Below are 24,492 nucleotides of genomic sequence, written 5' to 3'. Positions count from 1 at the left end.
TCTGAGGGATGTGATTGGTGGGTGTGGCTGCGGTGGGTTTGTGGAGGGGTGATTGATGGGTGTGTAGGGATGGGTTTGTGGGGTGGAATAGGCAGGTGTGGTTGGGGTGAGTTTTTGAGGGATGTGATTGGTAGGTGTGGCTGGGGTGTGTGTTTGTGGAGGGGTGTGATTGGTGAGTGTGGCTGGGGTGGGTTTGTGGGGGTGTGATTAGCAAGTGTGGCCAGCAGTGCTTTATGGGGGTGTGATTGGTAGGCGTGGCTGGGGGCGGGTTTGTGAGGGCTGTGACTGGTGGGTGTGATTGGTGAGTGTGACCAGGTGTGGGTTTGTGAGGGCTGTGATTGGTGGGTGTGGTTGGGGGTGGGTTTGTGGGGGTGTGATTAGCAAGTGTGGCCAGGATTGGTTTGTGGGGCTGTGATTGGTGGGTGTGGGCAGGGGTGGGTTTGTGAGGGCTGTGATTGGTGGGTGTGGGCGGGGGTGGGTTTGTGGGTGCTGTGATTGGTGGGTGTGGCTGGGGGGGTGGGTTTGTGAGGGCTGTGATTGGTGGGTGTGGCTGGGGGGTGGGTTTCTGAGGGCTGTGATTGGTGGGTGTGGCTGGGGGGGTGGGTTTGTGAGGGCTGTGATTGGTGTATGTGGGCGGGGGTGGGTTTGTGGGTGCTGTGATTGGTGGGTGTGGCTGGGGGGGATGGGTTTGTGAGGGCTGTGATTGGTGGGTGTGGCTGAGGGGGTGGGTTTGTGAGGGCTGTGATTGGTGGGTGTGGCTGGGGGTGGGTTTGTGGGGGTGTGATTAGCAAGTGTGGCCAGGATTGGTTTGTGGGGCTGTGATTGGTGGGTATGGGCAGGGGTGGGTTTGTGAGGGCTGTGATTGGTGGGTGTGGGCAGGGGTGGGTTTGTGGGTGCTGTGATTGGTGGGTGTGGCTGGGGGGGGGTTTGTGAGGGCTGTGATTGGTGGGTGTGGGTGGGTTTGTGATTGGTGGGTGTGGCCGGGGGGGGAGTTGTGAGGGCTATGACTAGTGGATGTGGGCGGGGGTGGGTTTGTGAGGGCTGTGATTGGTGGGTGTGGCTGGGTGTGGGTTTGTGAGGGCTGTGATTAGTGGGTGTGGCTGAGTGTGGGTTTGTGAGGGCTGTGATTGGTGGGTGTGGCTGGGTGTGGGTTTGTGAGGGCTGTGATTGGTGGGTGTGGCTGGGGGGGTGGGTTTGTGAGGGCTGTGATGGTGGGTGTGGGCGGGGGTGGGTTTGTGATTGGTGGGTGTGGCCGGGGGGGGGGAGTTGTGAGGGCTGTGACTGGTGGGGGTGGGTTTGTGGTATATCCCTGTGGGGTTCCGCGTGGAGGTTCACGTCTCTGGTAATGGGCCATCAGAGCTCTGGCCAAACTGCTTTGGCTCCTGGCACGGAACAGGCCCAGGAGGTCGGGCACTGGGCGTGCCACGGGGGGGTGGCAGACAGGGCTGGCTCTGCTGAGGGCAGGGCCACCGGCAAGGGGTGGAGACAGGGGCCCTGCAAGAGCACCCCAGTAACAAGGAGCGGGTTGCTGGTTGTGGGATCCCCGGGGGATTCTGGGTAATGGAGGATGGGGCGCTGGAGCTGAGCAGAGGCCCCAAGGCCCTGCAGAGGTTGATGTCTTTTCTCTGATATACCCCACTGCCCTGAACTTGAGGGCTCAGCTCCTGCCCTGCCCCTGCCTCCTTCCAGCTCTGGCCGCTGTATCACAGGGGAGTTACCTGGCTGAGTGCAGTGATGGGCCTGTGGCCGGGGATCCTAGCAGCTTGCAACTCCCTGGCCCTGGACAGCTGGCATCTGAGCCCAGCCCCTGCCGCTCTCTTACTCTCCCGTGCTGCAGTGCAGTGTGGGTTTGAACCAGCTGCCAGGCTCCCCCCGAGAAGTGGCTGCAATTCAGCACTGGGGCAGCTGTCCCTGTGCAGCGTTATGGGGCTGCAAATACTGGCAGTGATTGTCCCTGGCTGGTGCTGCCCGCAGAGGTGCTAAGGGCAGCATGACTCCCAGAGCCTGGCCTAGAAGGGGCAGGGAATGAGATGTGTCAGTAGGGTTGTCGGTCCTTGATTTACTATTTACTCCCTTGCCAGCCCCAGGGGCATTGCAGTTGCCAGGCTGGCTCGGGCATGGGGCTGAGTTTGGGGGCAGGCTGAGGGCAGATTGCAAACAAGACGGCCTGGGGCTGATCGGTAGGGTGGGGGGCGGGGGCTGTGGAGGAAGTTGCGTGTTGACTGTTACGCTCCTGAGAGGGGCTGAGAACCTGTGGTCGGACGTGAATCAGAGATTCCAGCCTGTGGGGGCAGGGATGTGCTAACCCCCTCCTCCTCCCTGGCTACGCTTCAGTAACACGCAAACCAGCTTTGCTCTGGGGGACATATACAGAGGGGTGTGTCCCTCAATCCCGACCCACAGCCCCCAGCTATCCCAGCCCCTCCCCTCTCCCCACACTCTCACAGATCTCCTGACACCCCTTGATCCTGACCCACAGCTCCCCACCTTCAGGGCTGGAATAGCAGGGGGGGTGGGGATTGAGGGGCATCTCCACACCCCAGGGTCCAGAGTGGAGCCATGCAGCAATCTCACGTGCATGCTTTGCACCAGACTCCGGCACGTCACAGGAGGGCTGCGATAAGGGTTGACGGTAAGTGCTGCCCACATGGTGTTAGGCACGCACAGGGTTACAGGAACAGCCCTGGACCTTTATCTGCCCCTGGCATCTCGGGCCGGCCACTCGGCAAAGCTCCTGTCTGGCTCATGTGCCCTGCTTGTGGGAAACCACAGCCACCACTTGAAGTCAGACACTGCTAAACGCCCCTTTCCCAACTCCCTGCGGGGCTGGGTCCCCTGCTCCCTCTCCCTCGCCCCAGCTAAATGCAGTGGCTCTGGGGGGAGTGGGAGCTGAACTTCCCCCACCCCCCCGGGAGGAAGGGTGGGTTTGTGAGTCAGGCCCTGGACTGGGCTCCAGGAGCTCTCACTTCTGTGACCAGTGTGGCCATAGGCTCTTGGTGTGATCCTGGGGGCGTCACTGAATGTCCCAGCTCCTGCCTGGCCCGGGGCAGCTCCTGCAGCCAGTCTCAAGGCCTCTCTCCTTCTCTGTGGCAACAGGATTCCCTGCTCACCCACCCAGGTGAGCCCTGGCCAGGCTACAGGCTCCAACCCTGTGCCAGATGTGGCACAGGCATCCCAGCTGTGCCCAGAGGCCAGCAGTGTGTAGCCATGTGCGTACCAGCTGGGGCCAGCATTCTAGAAGTGGAGAGGCATGTGTGAGCCAGATGTGCACAGCTGTACTTGCTCAGCAGATCTCTTCTGTTACCTCTGGGAGGGTCAGTGCCGGGTAGCAGTGAGCTGGGCAGACCCTCCTTTAGAAACCAGCTCCCATTTGTGTTTAAAGGCAATTAAATCCAGCAACCTGGCTTCCAGCCCTGCCAGAATGATTCCCACTCCCTTCCGTGCCCTGCACTGGCCCTCCTCACTGACAGAAGATCTTAGGGGCCAGTGGCTAACCAGGTGCTGGCATGAGTTCTGGGATCCCTCCCCCTGCCTGGGCAGCTTACCTGGCCCCATAGCCCCTACAGCTGCCAGCCTAGTACCAGATGTTAAAAGGCCAGTTGTAGTCGGACAACAACCATCCATGGGGCAACTAAACAAGAGAAGGTGAAATGGGTGGGCCAGATTTACAAGCCAGCATGGAATTGCATGAGTGGCCCTGGGGTCAGGGCAGCACTGGGCACCATAGGGAGCCCTGATCTCAGCCAGGTACTGCCCGCTACACATAATAGCAATCTCTCTGGTCTTCTTCTAGGTTCAGCCTTCCTGTCCCAGAGTGCAGGCTCGGCGTTAATGCGTCGCACTGGAGGTCGGCGTCTCTTGGAATCCGTCTCCTGACTTGGTGCAACCTTTGGTGCTTGTGTCCTCCAGGCTCTGCCATAGCGATGGGGAGATAGCAGGGCTCCCTGGGGCCATCCGGCAGGGAGGAGCCTTCCCAATCCCTGCCTTGATTTGGCCTGTCAGGGCAGCCCTGTTTCCTTCCCATCACCCCCTTGGGTGTCTTCCCGATCCGTGTCTCGTGGGAACTCCCAAGAGCCTGGAGCCTCACCCAGAACAGGTGGCAGAGCCGGGCGCTGCTCATGCTGTGGGGCTGGGTGGATCCATATCCCCTTCCCACCCCTCTGAGCCAGTGGTAGGGGCAGAGTGTATGTCTCCTGGGCACCGCTGAAAGCAAGCAAGCGCTTTCCAGCCAACTCTCCATTGTTATTCCTTTGTATTACAGTAGCGCTGAGATGCCCCAACTGAGATCAGGGACCCCCTTCTGACGGGCACTGCACAGTCACAGAGTAACCGAGATCGGGGTCCCGTCATGCCAGGCGTTGCCCAGTCACACAGTAACTGAGATCGGGGCCCCGTTGTGCTGGGCACTGCCCAGACACACAGTAACCAAGATCAGGGTCCCATCGCACCGGGTGCTGCCCAGACACACAGTAACCAAGATCAGGGTCCCATCGCACCGGGTGCTGCCCAGACACACAGTAACCAAGATCGGGGCCCCGTTGTGTCAGGTGTTGCCCAGTCACACAGTAACCGAGATTGGGGCCCCATTGTGCTGGGCACTGCCCAGACACACAGTAACCGAGATCGGGGCCCCGTTGTGCCAGGCGCTGTCCAGACACAGAGTAACCAAGATCAGGACCCCATCGCACCAGGCGCTGCCCAGATGCAGAGTAACCAAGATCGGGGCCCTGTCATGCTGGGTGCTGCCCAGACAGACTGAGAGAGAGTCCCTGCCCCAAAGAAGCCACAGACAAGCTAAGACAAGATGCAACAAGTGGGTATTAAAAATTATTTCCCTTGATTTCTTCTTCTCTAATTGCACAATAGATCTAGCTCCATTGTTAGAGAACATTCCCCCAGCTTTACCTGTGTTTATTCCAAGAATTCATGGGGCCCAGTTCCTTCCAGTTCAACAGGTTTCAAAAGAGAATCAAACAATCAAGTGTTCTTTGACTTTGCTAGTATCTTCCACTGGAGGGTTTCATTAATTCAGCCTCATCACCCCAATACGAGGATGCCTTTCTACAGATGGGGAAACCGAGGCACAGAGAAGGGAAGCAATTTGTCCAAGGTCACAGTGAGTAAGTGGGAATGGGAGTCCTGATTCCATGTCACCTCCACCAACCACTAGACCCCTCTCCCCTCCCAGAACAAGGAATAGAAACCTGTCCTGGCTCCTAAACGCCTACGAGGGGAAACTGAGGCACAGAGAGTCTTTCTCCCGCCCTCCCCAGTACTACACAGAAAACCGGTGGCAGAGCTGGGAATGGAACCCAGGAGTCCTGACTCCCCGTGCCCCACTCTGCCCCCCGCAGATTAAGGAAGAGCCCCCACACCTGATTCCCCTTCGCTGGGCCGAGGCAGACTGTGGCGAACGGAGCTGCAGCCAGGCCGATCCTTTGCCCAGCAGTGCCCTCTGCTGGGCATCCCACTGAAGGCCGTTTTTGCCGTTTTTCCACTGGGGCTTGGCACACCAGACCCCCCTTAGGCCAGCAGCTATCCTGTGGCCAGGCCAGGCCAGACCAGGCCCGGCCCATGGGCCAGCTACTTGTAGTCTGGGGTTTTGAGCCACTCCATCCTTCCCAGCCAGTTGGCATCTTGCCCATTCAACGCCCTGCCCCTCCAGGGGTGGATTTAGGGGCCTCGCTTGCCCCATAGATCTACCCGTATGTCGCAGTCGCACCCTGCTTGGGGGCAGCACAAGGATCTCGCGCCAGAAAGGATGGGACAAAACCGGCCACGCCTCCCCACGCCCTGGTTCTCATCCCCTCCAGCCCAGCTCCAATCTGAGCCCCACACGCCCTCCCCCACAGACCCACTGATGGGAATAAAGGAGGGGGTGGCTCTCAGTGGTGGGGGGTGGGGGTCCCCCAGGGTCCCCCAGGCCCCTTGGTGCCTGAGCCAAAGCCTGCTGGAGCCCTTCCATTTACCTCACTTAGGCCCCATGGGGGGGCGAGGGGGGCTGGCCCTTTCATGCCAGCCAGGCCCATTGGGGTGCACATGTGCCCCCCAGGCACAGCGTTCCCTTTGGGCCCAGCGAGCGGGAGTGGGGCACACTGACATCCCGTGGGGGGGAGGGGGGGTCACAGACGTCACATCGTCCTGCACCTGCCTCTCCCCCTGCAGCCTGAGGGCCCTTTTCTTCCCTTGTCCGGCTCAGCCACCCCAGGGGGGCGGGGGGGGAGAGAGGCTGTTGCTTTCTACCCTTGTGGCACCTGCAGCGTGAGTCAGGTCGCCCTCTAGTGGCCGATCCACAGAAGAGGGTAAGAACCTACTATGGGGAGCTGTTGCTAGAGAATCACCTGCAGCGCGGGCAGTCGGGCCTCCTGCGTGTAGTACTGGAGGCTCCAGGTTCACACCCCGGCCAGGAGGGGCTGTGCTCTCCCCCAGCTCAGAGCCCCGGGGCAGGAGGGGGCTGCTGGCTGTCAGCTTTCTCTTCTATTTCCAAACTCGGCTGTCATGTCTCTTCTCCCCACCCCCCCCCCACCCCTCCCTGCAGCAGGAAGCGGATCCAGAGGTGGGGCATGTTGTGGGCAGAGCGAGACACCTCCCCCCATTGCCAGGTGGAGAGAAACCGCTGGAGTCAGAGCAGGGGAGGGGATGGGGCGGGGATGGGCAATGGGAGGGGAATGGGAAGGAGGCAGGCAATTGAAAGGGAGGGGAGGGGCTGGGGGGCTGGGCAAGGGGTGGCTTGCAACGCACTCTCTCCATGAAGCCCTGGCCCTCGCTCCGCTGCAGCCTGCCCCCCCTGCCCGCCCCACATGCAGCCACGGCTGGGATCCCATGCAGTGCAGGCTCCTTTTCATTATCAAAAACTAAACAATCAGTTCGCTGTGCGCCCTGCACAGGGAGCCTGCGGGCCAGCGTGCAGCCCCGCCGAGCGCCCCCACGCCTGGTGGGCCAGGGGCACAGGGGCACCGAGCCCTTGTCCATCCAGGGCCGGGGCTGGGGCAGAGGGGAGGGACGGGTGGGCAGCTGGGCCGTAGCCGTAGCTCCTCCAGCCCCCTGAACCTTGGCTCTCTCATTCTCCCTCCTCCCAGGCCCCCGCTGGGAGCCAGGGCCAGCGTGCCGGGCCTTGGGCTGCGGCCGTGTGGCCCCGCCGGGCCCTAGGGGGGCAGCAGGGCAGGCAGCGGGACCTCGGCCTCGCCCAGGACGGCGTCCCGCCTCACGCCGCAGCCCACGTTGAGCGCCTTGAGCCTGAGGCGGCGGCTGGGCAGCTCATGGGGCGCCAGGCCCTCGAAGAAGAAGTCCTCGTTGAAGATGGGGCTTCGGCTCCTCTTGACCACGGCGCTGCGCTGCTTCTGCGCCTTGCCCGGTCGCAGCCGCAGGATCACGCAGCAGCCGACGTGCCGGGGGTCGCAGGGCCGCGGGTAAAGGCCTTCGGCGCTGACCAGCCGGACACGCAGGCGCCTGCTGGCCGGGACGTACTCGGAGGAGAGATGCAGGCGCCCACCTCGGCTCAGCGCCACTGTGTTCTCCTGGGCCACTGGTGTGGGGCGGCAGATGAAGTACAAGGGGAAGAAGGGTGGCGGGGCCAACCTGGCCGCTGCCCCCCAGCTGGGCTTGGCCTGTCGGCGTGGGAAGCTGGGGCTGTCGTCCGTAGAGCTGGCTTCCTCGGCAGACAGCGAGCTGGCCCGGCCCATCGCCTGGGCATCCGGGGTGCGGCTGCAGAGGGGCCGGCCCCAGTGGGCCTGGCAGGCGAGCGAGTGCCCCAGCACCGGGGAGCCGAAGGGTGAGGCACCTGCAGAGGAGGTCATGTCGCTGTCCAAGGCGCCAGGCTGGGAGACGGGCCACCAGGGCTGCAGCTCCGGGGGCGAGAGCCTGGCGTGGGGCTCTGGGGAGAGGTCGAGGGAGATGCGGTGGGATGGACACACGGTGTGAAAGATGGACTCCCTTCGGCGCGTGTGGGGGCTCTCGGGCAGGAGGGGGAAGCCCCCTGGGCTGAGGAGGTGGGGCGTGGAGCAGGCAGGGGGGAGCTGCTGGCCAGCCTCACCCTCTGCCCTGGCCGCAGAGTCCTGCTGCCGGCCCTGTGTGTAGATGACATGCTGATCGGCGGCTCTGATCAGAGCAATGTGTGTCTCTGGGCTCCCGGTCCCTTGGGGACTCTGCTGGGAACCGGGACTCCCGCCCGGGGCTCTGCCATACAAGGTGGAGAGTTTGGGGGGGATGAAAAACTTGGGGATCCGGTCGGGGGTGAGGACGTTGGGACAGGTGGGCAGTGGACCCGGCTTCTTGCTCGTGGCCCTCTGTCTGGAGAGAAACATTCGGTGGAGTCAGGGGCTGAGGGAGCGGGGGCAGAGAGTCAGCCACCGGGGAGCAGGTCGCTGGGCAGCTGCCCCCTCCAGAGGAAACCTGATCCCGGGCCTGGAGTCAAAAGCTTCCTAGGGAGAACCAGAAGTAGCACATTAAAGCCTTGGAGGGTGGCAAGGGGCTGGATTGCCAGCCCTGGAGGCCCCTGTCCTCTCCTCACCCTAGAGAGCTGTTTTTGTCAATAGCAATGAGAGATTTTTAAAAGCTCTTAAACCACACATCCTGCTCCCCCCCCCCCCCCAAACACACATCTGCAAAGCCAGCAGGCCCCGATTTCCGTTTCCCAACCCAAACCCACAGGGAGAGCCCTCCGTCCTCTGCACTGCTGAGCCCTGGGGCGGCACTGCTCTAAAAGGCCGTGTGTCTCCCCCAGACACCTTGGCCGGGGGAGCGGCCAGCGCTCCCTCGCCAAAGGGCAATCAGTCATGTCACTAATATAAAAAAAAAATGCTTAGAAACTGCACCCGCCATCCCCATCTCTCCTGCCACCCCAGGCCTGAATTACCCGCCATCAAAGCCCCGCACTGCATCCTGGCCGGTTTTCTCTCCCACCCCTGTACAAGCCAAGCTGGAAAAGTTCGCTGGTGTAAACAGCTCCCTCTTCAAAGTGGGATCAAAGCTTGGCCCAGAACTACATCCCCCGTCCTTACCTGCTCTCCTCAGCAGGGAGCTCAGCTTCACGCTCGCCAGAGCAGCTGGGAACCACCAGCCTTTGCCACTGGGTTTATAGCGCTTGGCTCCCAGCGCCACTCTCTTAGTTAGCCAGCTGCTGGGAAGGAAGACAAGGAGCCCAGTGCTTGCAGATTCACTCCCCAGCAGGGGGCTCCTTTATAAAGAGTAAGCGCTGGATATTTATGATGACGCATGTATTGAGGAAGGAAGGAAGCAGCCCCTTGGCCGCAGCCTGGCTCAGCACGGATACCACTTGCGGCAGGCAAGATGCCTTTGTTTCCAGTTCGTGGCTGAGCACTTTATCAAGTTTGTTTCTCCTGTGTTACCAGGGAAGGGTGCCTCAGGCAACATGGCTGGGAGGAGCGGTACAAAGGGTGTTTTCTTCCCCCTGCTGGAGTCGCTTGCTGCGCTTGCCAGGGCGCTGGGTTCAAATCTCCCCACTCCAATCCCGATGCCCTGAAATGCCGCTTCTCCTGCAAGGTGGAGGCCATCGGACAAGGCGGCGTTCCTGACCCTCCCCGCAGGGCTCCACGGCCCTTATGAATGGAGCGCACGGCTCAGTTACGTCACACTCTCATAGAGGATAAGAGCCTACTATAGCCGCATGCTGACATTAGCCGCATGCTAACATCACTTGTCCCAGCTTTTGAAGTTAGTGGTGAATATCTCCCCCTTTCCCCCAAACATAATGGCCTAAATCCCTGTAATCTCTACATAACTTATTTTGGCTGAGGAGGCTCAGGGTTGAATCCCGGCTGGCAGTGGTTAGTTGCACTAATAGGATAATCCTCTGGGGAAGGAGCAAAGAGAAGGTTCCCTGTTTACCTGAGGCTGATCCCCTGGCCCCGCTCCTTCCGGTTTCACACCAAAGGGAGCTGCATCCTGCCTCGCTGAGGGCGGTGCTGGCCAAACAGTAGGGCGCTGCAGGGCAGTGCGGTTCCTTGGCAGAATTTGTTGGCTTCGTAACGAGACACCGCGCCGAGCCGTTGGCGGCTGGATTTGAATCCGGCCCCGGCTGGCAGCGATGGGAAGGCCCTGCTGGCCGGTGGCTGCTCAGGGAAAGAAGTTGCCGGGTCTCAGCCCCCACGCCATGGGCAGGCGGCCACGTTGGAAAACCTCTGTTGCGATTTTGTCCGTTGGCAGCCGAATGGGCCGTGAAGACTGACCTCTCCTAAGAGCTGTCCCCGCTGATCAGCGTGGGGACAGTTTGCCCTTCCAGTGCCCATGCTAGCCCTTTCCTGGTCCAGGCCCATCTCACTAGCCCCTGCAGCGCCAGGATACCCTATGTTTGCATCTTTCCTGCCTCCCCTTATCGAACGCTTGACAGACTTTGACTAATTTGATGCCACTTCTTCTTAGGGCTTTGTTCCCCTCGCGCTGCCCAAGGTTGCACTGGGTCACATCCAATAACACAGGACAAAGAGGCTTTTGTGGCTGGATTTCGCCGCTGCGTTTGGGACATGCACAGAACCTTTGTGCCTCTTGGTAGATCACAGCAGCACCTTCCCTGAGATTCTTGGCTGAGCTAGCTGGGTATGGGAAGGCTAACAGGGCTTAGGGTGCTCATCTGCCTTGTGGGAAACCTGGGCTCAATTCCCCGCTCTGCCACAGACTCCCAGCATGACACAAGGCAAATCCCAGAGTTGCACCGTGCCTCAGTTTCCCCATGTGTCCCATGAAGCTAAGAGCACTGCCCTGCTTTACAGCGGAGGCTATGAAAATAACTACATTAAAGACCGGGAGGTGCTTCAAGAGGAGGGTGATCGGGGCTGTATAAAAACCATAGACAGACCTGCTTAGAGTGCCTGAAGTTGGCTCAGTGTTGCAAATGGGTGACAAAGAAAGGAGATTTTCAGGCAGTCCAGCATTGACAGAGGGAGGGGCACTAACTGATAGACAGGGAGGATTCACCATCTTTGGGAGCCAGTAGAGCAAGACGGGATGGCTTCTGAAAGATCGGCTTCTGGCTCAACCAGATGTCCTAGATTTGGAGCAGGAATCTTGGGCCTCGGCCAGGCAGGAGGTGAGAGCAGCTGATCATGATGATCCGGGCTGGCCTTCGATGAACACGTTAAGCGTCTCATATGGATTGTCACTTTCAGAATCTTCCCCGGGGTCTGACTGGCAAGGACTGGGTGCAGGGGGAGGAAGTTCGCCTTCCCTGCCAGCATGTGGCACGGGTCACAGGGCACATCTCACCTCATCACCCCCTGCCATGGCAGGGACCTCAGGCTCTGCCTCCTGTGGCCCACATGAGCTTAGTCTCTGAAGGGCTGTGAGACTTGCATCTAATCCAGGTGGCTGGGCTCCATACGAGGGTGACGTGGGTGGGGTTTGGTGGCCTGTGATGCCCAGGTCAGATGCAGTGTTGTGGGGGGTCCCTGCTGATTTTAGACTCTGACTCTAACTTGCTTTGCAGATGCTCACTGAGAATCTGGACCCAGAAATGGAGGCCTCCCCGAAAGCCTCCTTGTCAAAATTTTGGCCTGGGGTGGAAGGGAGTGATTATGGGAGGGGAATGAGGCTGGATCATGCAAGTGACACTTTCTGCCATTTCTGCTCCACTAGGAGACACCATCCCACCCTGATGGATGATGACCTGGCCTCACTTAGTCCTGCTTTGGTCACCCCTCAGCTCTGCTGCAGCATCGGGCAGACCTGGGAACGAAGACTTCAGCACCCCGGAGCATTGAGCATCTCCTCAGCAACACAGGCTGTCGCAAGCTCATCGCACCCATCCTCCGCTTGCGGCGCCGGCTCCCCACTGACTAGCAAATCCCAGTCAAGGTCTCGCTCCTCCTCTTCAAGGCACTCCATGACCTGGGCCTGGGGAGGCTGAAAGAGCCTGACTCCGCAGGATGAAGACTGTGGGCGATAACTTCGCTCCCCTGACACACGGGGTGCCGTACAGATGGTGTACTCGTCTGAGCAGGAGCAGAACTTTCTCCGGTGGCCAATCCCAGATTGTGGAACGACTCCCTCAGGAACTAAGGCCCATCAAGGGCAAGGGACATTTCTCTGACCTGCCTTCTCTACCACAGAGCCACCTGTGTGCTACCAAAACCAGACACTCCACTGCACACACATCTTCCCTGGGGGACAGGATGAGCAACCAAGCCACACGAGACAGATATTAGTCATGCTGCTCGCTCAGATACTGCGGTGATGAGTGCGGTATAAGAACATCCACAGAAATAGAAACAAAATAGTTCATCTCTCATTTCCCTCCCCTCCGAGCCCCCAGTGTTTTGCAGAATCATAGAATGGAATATCAAGTTTGGAAGGGACTTCAGCAGGTCATATAGTCCAACTCCCTGCTCAAAGCAGGACCAATCCCCAACTAAATCATCCAACTAAATCAGACATCACTGAGACGGTGAATGTTGGGCATAATTCAGAAAGGGAGAGATAAGAAGACAGAAAATATCATATTGCCTCTCTATAAATCCATGGTATGCCCACATCTTGAATACAGCGTGCAGATGTGGTCATCCCATCACAAAAAAGATCTAGAAAGGTTCAGAAAAGGCCAACAAAAATTATTAGGGGTGTGGAACAGCTTTCATATGAGGAGAGATTAATAAGACTGGGACTTTTCAGCTTGGAAAAGATGGGGGATATGATAGAGGTCTATAAAATCATGACTGGTGTGGAGAAAGTAAATAAGGAAGTGTTATTTACTCCTTCTCAGAACACAAGAACAAGGGGGTCACCAAATGAAATTAATAGGCAGCAGGTTTAAAATGAACAAAAGGAAGTATTTCTTCACACAACACACAGTCAATCTGTGGAACTCCTTGCCAGAGGATGTTGTGAAGGCCAAGACCATAACAGGGTTCAAAAAAGAACTAGATAAATTCATGGAGGAGAGGTCCTTCAATGGATATTAGCCAGGATGGGTAGGGATGGTGTCCCTTGCCTCTGTTTGCCAGAAGCTGGGAATGGGCGACAGGGGATGGATCACTTGATGATTTCCTGTTCTGTTCATTCCCTCTGGGGCACCTGGCACTGGCCACTGTCGGAAGACAGGGTACTGGGCTAGATGGAGCATTGGTCTGATCCAGTGGGGCCATTCTTAGGCTACGTCCTACCAATGCAGACCAGAGGAAAAAGTCTTCTTCCAGCAGGCCCTGGAGTTTTCCTGGTAGCAGCCAAGGTCCTTGGCAGAGCTGGGATGGAAGAGGCACGTTCTGTGCTTTAAGGTGCTCTGTAGGCTGATGTCTGTGTCATTTCCATAGATACACACAGGCCCTGGGGCTTGGTGGGCACCGAAGTCAAGCTGAGGAGCTGCTCAGCGCAGATATTGCGTGGGCACTTCTGTCCACTGTGAGAGAAGGAAGCAGCGTCAAGCAGCATCGTACCGGCTCCGTACAATGGGGGTCTGTTCGGGATGATATTCGGACACAATGCCAACTGGGACACGCTAATGTGTTCCTGCCGATGAACGCAGCAAGTGAAACCCAACACACCAAGCGCTCGGGGGACACGACCAGGTCAGTCGCCGGTGTGATGCCATTGCGGGAAGGAAAGATTGGGCTTGGCTTCTCTGCTCTCTTTGCCAAGCGATTGGCATCTGCTTTCTGGCTGCCAACCAGCTCACGGGCTCACCTGGAGGTGACATCCTCTGAGTCTTTAATGGCAGCAGGGAACGTCATAGGCGTCTCTTTGCAGCCGCTGAACTTCATAGGAACGATGTGCTTTGACCTGGCTTCACTGCCCTAACAGTGGCCCTTTCAACACCCACCCAGGCAGGTAGTCTGGATCTCGGCCTATGGCAGGGAGAGGAGATTGCCTGAAGAGCCTGATATATTAGGAGACCCCTAAACTCCCTGGCCAAGGGAGGACCGGCTCTAGAGATCAGCCGGGTACCATAGGCACAGTAGCTGGACATACCAGCGTAGGCTCCCATCTGGCCTAGCCTGAGCCAGATCGGCACACACTTACTCCTTTGACCGCATGAGTTTCGAGCAAAGTTACTGCTAGGCTCTACCCTCCCGTGCCGCTGTGCGGTGACTCAGTTTCATGCCTCCCATTCAGGAGGCAGGACCCCGGCCCCGGCTGGGCGGAAAGATGCTTTTGAAACAGGAGGGAGGTTAAGATGAGGCCAGACAAGCGGCCTTTTGTCCGAGACTTCAACCTTGTCAATGAACGAGGCTAAATGAGCCATCCCTGTGTCCCCTTTCAGTCCTGAAGCAAGGATTGCAGCACCATGTGGCGGGCAGGGGCTCAGAAAATCATGACCTTTAGGAGGAGGAACGCCTAAATCAGGGTGTCAAAGTCCCAGCCCGCAGGCCATCTGCGGCCCGAGAACCTCCCCACTGCAGTCCGTGGAGGAGAGACGTAGGCAGACACCTGCTGGCTCTGTCTGCTGCAGGCACCGCCCCCCCCCCACAGCTCCCATTGGCTGGGGGAGAGGGACAGCGATACCATCACTAGTCGCCAGGCAGAGTCAGCCATGGCAGCAGCATCAAAATCCCGAACACAACTATCTGATGCCCACCTTGCTGCAATCTTGCAGGTTTCAACTGCTCCATCTCTGAGGCCAAACATCAACAAACTGACAGAACGGAAGCGTTGCCGGGTGTCTGGCAAACGCTAGAAACCTCTCTGGCAGGGGAAGAATTGTATCCAGTTGTATGACAGTTTTATTAGTGCTAAGAAATTCAAAATAAAAAAATACAATATAACCATTTTCTTGTCTGAACACCATCTTCAGCGACCTTACTGGCCCGCTGGGAGGATTTGAGGACTGGCCCTGGCCCTAAGGGAAATTGAGTTTGAGACCCCTGGCCTAGACTGTGGCTTCGGGCCATTTTTAAGTCACCACCTCACTGATACAGGTCAAATTCTTCCCAACGTCGCTGACGCTGTGTGTGTTGGGAACAGGCTGGCAGCAGGGAACGGAGGAGGTCTGGTTAAATAAACCCTGGAAATGCTGCCCCACTGAACTCCCCTTCTCCTATTGCGCAGACAGTGCCCGGGGCAAACAAGGGCCCAGATCAGCGGGAATTGGAGTGCTAATATCCCTTGGAAACTCCCAGCCCCAGAAGTTCTTCTCTAAGCTGCACTGTTCTGAGCAGCAGCAGCTGGTTTTGTTGTTAACGCAGCCCTTAATCCCTTCTCCGAGGGATGTGTTTGCTCTACGTGTAACAGGAAAGGCGCACAAGCCAAACAGCACACGCAACAAGGAAGACGGGGGGAGGGGAGGGCGCTGAGCTCAGTTTGAGAACTGAGACCCAAACGAATGTCTTCAAGGAATCTCCGCAGCACCTGCTGGGCCGAACGCTCCAGCGATCATTCAGCACAGGCCTCTCAGCAAGGAGGGCTTGCCTCGTTAAGACTGTGCACTAGTCGGGTAACTCCATGGCAAATGCACCAGGGAAGTAGACGGCACAGCGCCGCTGATCTCAACAGAGCAACACCGATTTCCCATAGTGAAGTGCTGGAGTGAGAGCATTCAAGCTCGCCCTGTTCATCTGCAAGCGGGAGCAGGGCAAGCTGACCCCGTGCTCCCCAAATCGAGCCCCTGCTGCGGCACACTGAGTGGGCGGGGGGGTTAACTCATTCAGTCCAAGGCATCTCTGCTGCAGCAACCAACAAAGGGATCGGTCACTGGGGGAAGTTTTGGGAGGGTGACGCCCATCTGATGAGCTCCAGCTTAAGAGAACAGGCTCATTTCACCTCTGAACAGCTGCCCACAGTCGGGGTAGACAACGAGTCAACAGTGTGATGCAGGTGTAAAAAAGACTAATATCATCCTGGGGTGTATCAACAGGAGTGTCGCACGTAAGACATGGGCGGTCATTTCCCCAGTCTACTCAGCACTGGTGAGGTCTCAACAGGAGACCTGTGTCCAGGTCTGGGTGCCACCCTTTCGGAAGGATGTGGGCAAACTGGAGAGAGTCCAGAAGAGAGAAACAAAAATGATCAAAGGTTTAGAAACCCTGACTTGTGAGGGAAGGTTATAAAAAAAAAACGGGCAGGTTTAGTGTCGAGAAAAGAAGACAGATGCGGGGGACCTGATAACAGTCTTCAAATATGTGAAGAGGAGAACCATCCGTTGTTCTCCAGGTCCACTGGAGGTAGGACAAGAAGCAACGGGCTTACTTTGCAGCCAGGGAAATTTAGGTTAGACTGAGATTATGAAAACGTTTCTAACTCTCAGGGTAGTTCAGCTCTGGAACAGGCATCCAAGGGAAGTTGTGGATCCCTGTCACTGGAGGTTTTTAAGAACAGGTTGGACAAACGCCCGTCAGGGATGCTCTAGGTTTACTTGGCCCTGGCTCAGTGCAGGGAGTTTGACTAGCTGGCCTCCCGAGGTCCCTTCCAGCCGGATATTGCTATGCTTCTAATCTTCAGTTGCTATTATTTGTATCACAGCTGCGCCCCAAGGCCAGGTTACAAAGGTATTTATGTGCCTAAAGATGCAGAGAAGCACCTAATGGGATTTCCCAAAGCACCGAACCTCTGTCCTCATCCAAAACACTCCCAGGATAAGCGCGAACCTCCTCAGCTTTGGCTTCACATGCCCTGAACATTGGCCCAAGCATTTAAGCTGCTGCCAGGTACACAGGAAAGATGCCCTGGTGAAACAGGTCATCTGTGTACAAAACCTTTGGGCTGTTTTCCATGGGAGTTAGGCACTCTTTGAAAACCCACCAGGCACTGCTCTCTAAATGTGTGGTTCCCCTCAGTGGTAGACCAGAGTGGCCCGTTGCTAGGTGCCGCACAAGCCCAGAACAGAGCCAGCCCCTGCGCCAAAAGGCTTACACTCGATGTGTAGGACAGCAGGTGAATAAAGTCCAGCAGATGGGGAAGCCTGACCCATGTTCAGAGGTGCCCCACTACTCTTGGAAATTAGACAATGAGACAATATTAGCCTGCATAGAAAGCCGCACTCACAGCACGGCAGCTGCCTAGCCACTGGTGAGGGTTTTTTTAAATAGGCAGCATAGTAGAAGGGAGTTTAATGAGAGTCCATATGCACCCGAGCCGGCTTTGAACCCGCCACCTACAGCCAATAGCCTCTAACTCCCAACCTCCGGCTTCCGACGCGATCATCGTCACGCCCATCCAGCTTCCCATCCGCTGGCCTGCTCCAGAAAGGGATCCGCTGTTCCCAGCAGCCCCTTGCCTCAAGCCCCAGAGGTTTAAAGGCAAACCCAATCCCTGCTTTCCAACTTCCTTTCCCCAGTTTGGTCAAAACAAGTCCACTGCTCCCCTGGGAGACCATGGAGCAGTACCAGAAAGCGCCTGACAAGGAGAGAACATCTTTTCCATGCTGAGCGCCATCCAACCCCTGTTTACCAGCCACCACCCTCTCCCACTTCAGCTCTGGCCTAAAAAACACGCTGTTGCGGCTTAATATATTAAAATAAAATCCTCCCAGCGTCCTGTTTTCCTCCCTCCTGCTTCCCCATTGCACCCTCCGTTCTCTGGCTCTGGTGCCAGAAGTGTCTTTAGTTGGGTGTATTGCACAGCACCAAGAATGCTGCTGACATCGACAACGGTACGTCTTCACTGCGGGGTTATCGCCAGCGATTGGTACCTGGCTTGGCCTAGCCTGGGCGGGAACAGCCACACGGCAAAGCCCTGCCTAGGTTACTACGTTCTCAATGGTGCCACGCTCCCCTGGGTGTGTCGCTGGGACTTCTGGAGGTGCAGCCACATCAGCTGGAGTCACCTCTTCATGGCTCTAATCCTGGCTATTGTGTTCCAGAGTCCATAGGGATGGTCCCGTCTTGGGGCCATTGTTTAATCTTTCCTGCTTGGCTCCCCTACCAGCTGCTTTTGATCTAAGGCCATAGCAAGTAATCTGTCCTACCCCACCCTACCGCACACAGAGCTGTACACCGTGTTCATAGCAAATAATACAGATATTTCCTCATTCTCCCCAAAATCCTAGCAACGCCCGGGTGGCTGGCGTTCTGCCACGCATTAACCGGTCGAGAATAAACCCTACGCTCCCCGGTTGTTTACCAGGATCTGCTAACACAGGTGAAAACTACAAGCAGCCTTGTCTTCGCTAGGGTTTAGCATGTTAACACGTGGGAAAGGGAGTATCCTTTTTCCTAGTGTGGACGCAGGCTTATACAAAAGGCTTAAGCCTGTTCTACATTACATTGGGATGGGCTCTGCTATTGTACCACTGTAGCTATACTGATAAAAGCCTCAGTGTGGACACAGTAATACCATTATAGGGCACTTGAGAGCAGCCTGGCTTACCTCCCGTCCCCAAGTCGGATCACACTCCAGCAGCATAGGCACTTAGACAGATGTCCTAGTGTCCACACAAGGCAGGGCTGCTGCTTTAATTCTACCAGCACAGCTGATGCGGCAAAACTTTTAAGCGTAGACAAGGCCTTTATTGCATGTAATAATGATGTAGTAATAATAATCCCCAGCACTTTTTGTCATACTTGGGTGCTCTATCCCCTAGGCAGCACTACCTTCCTCGTCGTGCTGTGTGCGGGGAAACAATTGGGCATGGACTTATCGTCACTATACTTCCTTCGTACCTTGAGTTAAGAGAGACCCAATTAACACAAAGTAATTCAACGCTGGTGGAAAGGCTGGTGCAGACCGGACCCTCCCCCATGTTTGATCAAGGCTACAAATGTTTGTTTTTTCCCCTCAGGATCAGCCTCTGAGAAAGAAGAACAAAGGTGGGGATGCGCTTACTCCAGCTTTTACAACTGTGTTAAGTGCCTCCAGTTACTGGCAGTGAGGGGGCACCCGGTACAGCACAGACAGCCCTGTGTGTCAGTCAGGCCAGGTCTAGTCTGCATAGCATAGGCCAGAGATGATCACACTTTGAATCGCGTAGATTCTAAGAGGGACTGGCCACCGACATGGCTAACAGGACTGGCCAGAGCTAGTATAGTTCACAGGATCAACCACTTTAGGAGGGAGGTTAAGCCTTGTGCTTCAGGATTCATGAATCTATTTGTTAGGGATCAGAATGAGAGCCGACGGGGGAGGCAGATTATCCCACATCTGCTACTGGGGGGTTCGGATGCTGTCTTCAGATGTCATGCTGGCCACTGTCAGAAATAGAATACTGGGCTAGCTGGACATTGGGTCCACTACAGCCTGGCAATCCAGGGGTGGGCAAGCTTTTTGGCCAGAGGGCCACATTGGGGTTGCAAAACTGTATGGAGGGCCAGGTGGGGAAGGCTGTGCCTCCCCAAACAGCCTGGCCTCGCCCCCTATCCGACCCCCTCCCACTTCCCTCCCCCGATTGCTCCCCCTCAGACTCCCCGACCCATCCAACCCTCCCCAACCCTTGTCCCCTGACTGCTCCCTCCTGAGACCCCCTGACCCTAACCACCCGCCCAGGACCCCACCCCACCCCCCCGCTCCCTGACCCCTATCCAAACTCCCCACCCTCTGACAGGCCCCCTGGGACTCCCACGCCTTTTGAACACCCCCCCCCCCCATCCGCCCACAGCCCCCTTACCATGCTGCTCAGAGCAGCAAGACTGGCAGCCACACTGCCTGGCCGGAGCCAGCCCCACCGCCATGCTGCCCTGCAGGAGCTCGCAGCCCTGCCGCCCAGAGCACTGCCCATGTGGTGGCGTGGCTGCAGGGGAGGGGCCAGGGGCGAGCCTCCCCGGCCAGGAGCTCAGGGGCCAGGCAGGACAGCCCCGCGGGCCGCATACGGCCCGCAGGCCGTAGTTTGCCCACCTCTACCCTAGGATGAGTCCTAGGGTTGTGATGTATTACCTAGAGAAGACATCCCGGAGCGTTTGGCAGGAGGGAGGGCACTGCTGGCAGTACACATAAGAAAGCCAGGTAGCTACTGCTTTCTCGTCTTATACTTTACGCCCATTCATTAGGGCGGGGACCATCTTCATGTTGTGTGTCTGCACAGCACCTGACTGGTGCCTCTAGGTGCTTCTGCAATAACAACAGAGAGCAACAGAGACCAGGAAACCCCTAATTATTATTAAAAACAAACCCACCCCTCTCCAGGCAGCTTACTGCAGAACAGCACAACCCGAAAGCAATGCTGTTCAGAAGGTTCACCAGGCCACAGTTCCATGCAAGAGGGGAAAGAAAAATAAAAAGGACCAGCACATATCTGTTCTAAAATAAACATCTTTATTCTTTATTGGTCATGCCCCTTTTAGATTGCAGAAACCATCCCTTCAAATGGAGATGCTCCAAACAGTGACAAACAAGATAACAATCCAACTCAAAACCAAGATGAACTCCCCACCCAGGCACCGGGATATTTGAGAGAGCAAATTTCAAGTTTTTAAACCCTGCGCACTGGGTGAAGAACAATAAATCAATTCATGTCACAGCCCGATTGAGTCCTTCTGTTTGAGCCTCAATCAGTTGTTGAGAGATTTCCTTACCAGCATTCTCGGCACTGGCTGAGAGCCTAACAATTATTCCAGTTTCACAACCTGATCCGATTTGCTGTGTTGCTGCCCTGTGTTTTCTTTTGTTCTTCAAGCAGTTCTGAAGGTGGACCTAGCCTGGTCACTTTCATGCTCTGCTTCTCCTATGGAGGACTCTGCACTAGGCTGTGTCTAAGGTGACAATTTTTAGAAGCATTCTCCCACCATTAGTATAGTAATTGGAGGAGTGTGGACACAGCTCAGGTTCAGGCAGTTTTAAACCATGCTGGTGTCTAGACCGAGCAGGGATAAACAGCACCATGGCAGAGATGCCAGAGCCCAATCTACCCTAATACTTCCATGGTGCCAGCTGTGGGCAGTTCTCCCACTGTTGGTTCACATTGTGACTCCACAGAGTATGTGAGTTACTGGCAGTGAATGCTCATTTACAGAACTTAAAATAAATACATACGCCCCCCATCCAAACATATGGGAGTTCTTTGATCTGCCTGGACTGAGAACAGAAAGTGCTCCTTCACTTGGTTCCGGGATAAGCTCCTACAGCTGATTAGCTCCATCTAGTTGCAGAAGTGGAGCAGCTGCAGGATTGGAGAAGCAACACTATCAGGACAACACTGTTGAGGTTAGATTTCCCACAAGGTGAGATGTTTAAAAGACAAACAAACCCTTTCCCCTCAGGATTTAAAGTTGTCCTGAAAGCCTTCCCCTTCATAGCAAGGAGTGTAAATCCCTGGGTCTCACAAACACAAACTTTCAGTGGCGGGCACAGGCAAAAATCACTGCTACTCTTTAGTGAGCAAATTCAAATCCCATTCAAGATTAGCTTTAAGGGTAGCTACAAGCAAACTCCTCAGGAGGCTTCTGCAAAACACCTTCTGTTCTCTCACTACTGTAGCAAGACTGCAGTGAGTTAACTTCAAAAATAAATAAGATTGTATATATTACTTCCTCTGCCTCCATTAATGTTTTCTTTGCCTGATATCCCAGACGCAACTAAAGATCTACTATAAATAATTAGCACTTCTAGTGCTTGACAGAGATAAATTAACCCTCACTGTTCTCCCAGGACAGAAGAGTTTAATCAACCCTTATTTTACAGGTAGGGAAACCAAGGCACAGAAGGTAAGTGACTTGCCCATGATCACTTGAGGCAGTGGCAGAGTTCAGAAGGGAATCCAGGAGTTTGCCTTCCCCCATCCTGTTCTCCTCTCCCTCCCACCCCTCCATGACAGCTCACTCCCAAAGGAAAGAAGGCCGTGCACTGGCTACTGATTGTTAAGGTCACACATCAGCAGCAAACTTGGTGCTCCAAGATCTGCTCATTGTAGGATTGGGGCCCTGGAGAAGGAAGCTGCTAAAGAGGAAAGAGATTTGGCCTGACTAAGATCTGTTGCTAACAAAATAGAGCGATTGTGAAATGCTACTGTGATGCCTCACGCTTCTAGTCTCCTTGTGAGGCAGGCCCCACTTCAGGGCAGCTGCATGGCTGCGCTGCATTATGGAAGACGTAATCTGGCTGGGGATCCTGGCCCATACAGAACGGCATTTCGGCATCAAAATCATTTCCATTCCAGCCTTCCATTTTCTGATGGAAAACACTTAAGGCTGCTGTGGAAAGCAGAGGCATTCTGCAAACGTTTTGTTTGATCAAAGGCCCGATTTTCCAAGAAAAAGAAAAAGGTTTTGACTGAAAACTTTCAATCAGCCCTAAAAATGTCTCTGCAAAACTTCGCGGTGACTCTTCCATGATAGTGCCTTCCAATGCCATAGATCTATCCCATAATCGGACTCAGATCTACTTTTTAATTCCTGAGTTGGCTCTGCAGAGCTTACGAGAGCAGGAGCCGGTTTCTCTTCTGGCTCGCACGTCACTAAACAGATCTGTCCACTAAGTTCCAATGACAGGGACTTATGTTCCACGTTACCTCCTTTTAGGCATGGAAGCCAAATTCCCCCCCACACTTCTCCATGCTAAAGGAGAATGGGTCACAGCCAAGAGGATAAGATACAACTTGGGTCTGGATCACCCTGTCTAGTAGAACTAGACCTGTACTGGTGAACTGGCGCATAAGGTTTCAAAACCCATTACCCATCCCGAGGCATGTAGATCACGTATGCTGTGAAGGATAGACAGCACGCTGGATCACAAGATAGCACGCAAGTTTCCTCAGCAGACAAGAGGGCTGGCTGACAAAATGGAAATAACATTAAGAAATATGTGTAGGACCTGAGAGAATCTACATGCTTGCAGTGCAGGAAATGGCTGACCAAGGGTTTAGCACATTTGTCCTTTGATAAAACACCTGATAACACACAATAACATGCAAAGCTCACTGTCTCTGAAGTCCATAGACAGCACCAACTCCCATCAGCAGTTCCCGGTACAGCAGGCAAAGAATGGGACCTTCATGTTCGGAGGTTAATCAGAAACTGACTGGCCAGCTGAGGGTGGGACGACACAACAGCTGTAGTGGAGCCCAATGGGCAGAGGTGGCCTTAAGAGAGGCCCCCCCAAAGTCGATGAATGCAGAAGAATCTGTACCATATCACTGTTACTCAGGAGAAGTCCAGGGCAGAGCTCTCTCTTCAGAACAGAAGAGATAAGAGCAGAGAATTAGCGACCGGAGAAGCCGTAGTGAGCTCGGCTGCAGCCTGGTCATCCGACAGGCCAAGACGACTCACTGGGAGCTCATCTGCTGCTGCAGGGACTTTGTGGAATTCAGCTGGATAAACAGGGCTAAAACAGGACGGAAGAAAGGATGGAAGCGTCAGCTCAGAACAGCCATGGCAACCGGAGAGCCATGTGTGTGCAGGGCCCGGGACTTCAAAGGGAGAGGAAGTGTCTGCCCTGTGCTCTGCAATCTATGGCACAGGACTGTTCTCAGACAGGAAGAGCACAACTGCTCTTCTGGAGACACCCACCTCGCTCCGCTTTGCCAAGTGGTTTGTCCTTTGACAGCTCTCCAGGGCAGTACATGTAGGGGGACCCTGCAGCTTCCACCCAGGTTGTGAAAGGGACAGAGGCTTGGAGCTGCAGTCGGTCCCTGCAAAGCAAGCAGCAAGGGCCAGTGCTGGGTATTTCCTTACTGCTTCAGCCAGCCTGCACCTTACGCAGTGATGAGACCAGGTCAAGGCCTCAACCCTACAGCATGATCTGCTAGCAAGGAGCCCTGCACCAGAGAAGCTGCTCTGACTTCAATGAGACAGGGCTGGCTAGCAGGTTGCACTGAGCACTGCACTTTGATAGGTCTTTGCTGCCCTCTAGTGGTTGGTTCACAGACTTTTGAGCCTGCTGCTGCTGAGGCTGGTGCTTTTAGAGTACAAGGCCCTGGCTCACCCCTCAATGATGACCCATCCAGAGCATCTAGACTGGGTCACCTAGAGACAGATGGTTCTTGGAGATGGGGGAGGAGGGGAAGCAAACAGGACTCCACGTCACAAGGAGTTTATTCATTGTGGTCATGTCCAGGTACCAGAGTGGGAAGGCACACGTTATACCAGATACCGTTTCTGTTCCCCACACAAAGCTATCTCCACTGGAACAGAAAGTCTGAGGCCCCCCTACCTGACTGCCCAGGGGCCAAGTGTCCACAGGTTCTGCTTCATCTATTAAAGCCAGCCACATGATCCTTACCGGTTGCCTCTGCATGAAGCGTTTGGCCATCGATACTCCTGACTTGACAGGACAGAAACACTTTCCTTCCCTCGACTTGGTCCACTTTGCTGTCCACCAAGACCACCGAGCCCAGCGGAATGGGGCTGCGAGAAGAAAACAGCTGATTGTTAGTGAGATTCCACTTCCTGTCCTATGCCATAGAGTAGCACACCTACGAGCTGTTAAACAGCCACCGTGTTCCACCCCAGAGGTGGCAGCACTTTAGTGGTGGGGGAAGCAATCCAAAATTTCCTAGAAGAGAATTTCATTAAGCTCGGGTTAAAGTTGAGAACACAGTCTTAACACGTAAGCTCTATCACGCAGCGAGCATAGACAGTCTAAGCAGTGGTTCTTAACATCAGCTTTTACTCTGACATCACATCCTCACCCACGCAGTCACTTCAGTGCCTGCAGAGCCATCCTAGATAGCACACCGCTCTACTGAGC

The 24,492-nt window shown here is 55.7% G+C and overlaps 2 protein-coding genes across 3 annotated transcripts in view; both read right to left on the bottom strand.

Moving 5' to 3' along the window:
• Nucleotides 1–4,840: 4,840 nt before the first annotated feature.
• C2CD4D (C2 calcium dependent domain containing 4D) lies at nt 4,841–8,408 on the bottom strand. Its single transcript, XM_073322682.1, has one exon. It carries the CDS (start codon nt 8,301–8,303, stop codon nt 7,146–7,148), a length of 1,158 nt encoding a protein of 385 aa, XP_073178783.1. The 5' UTR covers nt 8,304–8,408; the 3' UTR covers nt 4,841–7,145.
• An 11,697-nt stretch (nt 8,409–20,105) lies between these two features.
• LOC140902866 (acyl-coenzyme A thioesterase THEM4) overlaps nt 20,106–24,492 on the bottom strand; it is a 10,213-nt gene continuing 5,826 nt past the window's right edge. For both annotated transcript variants that reach the window (XM_073323450.2, XM_073323451.2), the window contains exons 6-7: nt 24,025–24,149; nt 20,106–23,127 (exon numbers count right to left, since the gene is read on the bottom strand). In XM_073323450.2, the coding sequence (XP_073179551.1) occupies nt 23,069–23,127; nt 24,025–24,149 (184 nt within the window). In that variant the 3' untranslated portion in view covers nt 20,106–23,068. The remainder of the gene's footprint in view (nt 23,128–24,024; nt 24,150–24,492) is intronic.

Source organism: Lepidochelys kempii, chromosome 24 (assembly GCF_965140285.1).
Source record: "Lepidochelys kempii isolate rLepKem1 chromosome 24, rLepKem1.hap1, whole genome shotgun sequence".
NCBI classification, from domain to species: Eukaryota; Metazoa; Chordata; order Testudines; family Cheloniidae; genus Lepidochelys; species Lepidochelys kempii.
The sequence above is the reverse complement of the archived record's forward strand: the minus strand, read 5'-3'. Positions and strand labels throughout refer to the sequence as shown.

Coding starts and splice junctions, on each gene's coding strand:
- C2CD4D (XM_073322682.1), bottom strand. CDS start 8,303: ATGTTTCTCTCCAGACAGAGGGCCACGAGCAAGAAGCCGGGTCCACTG.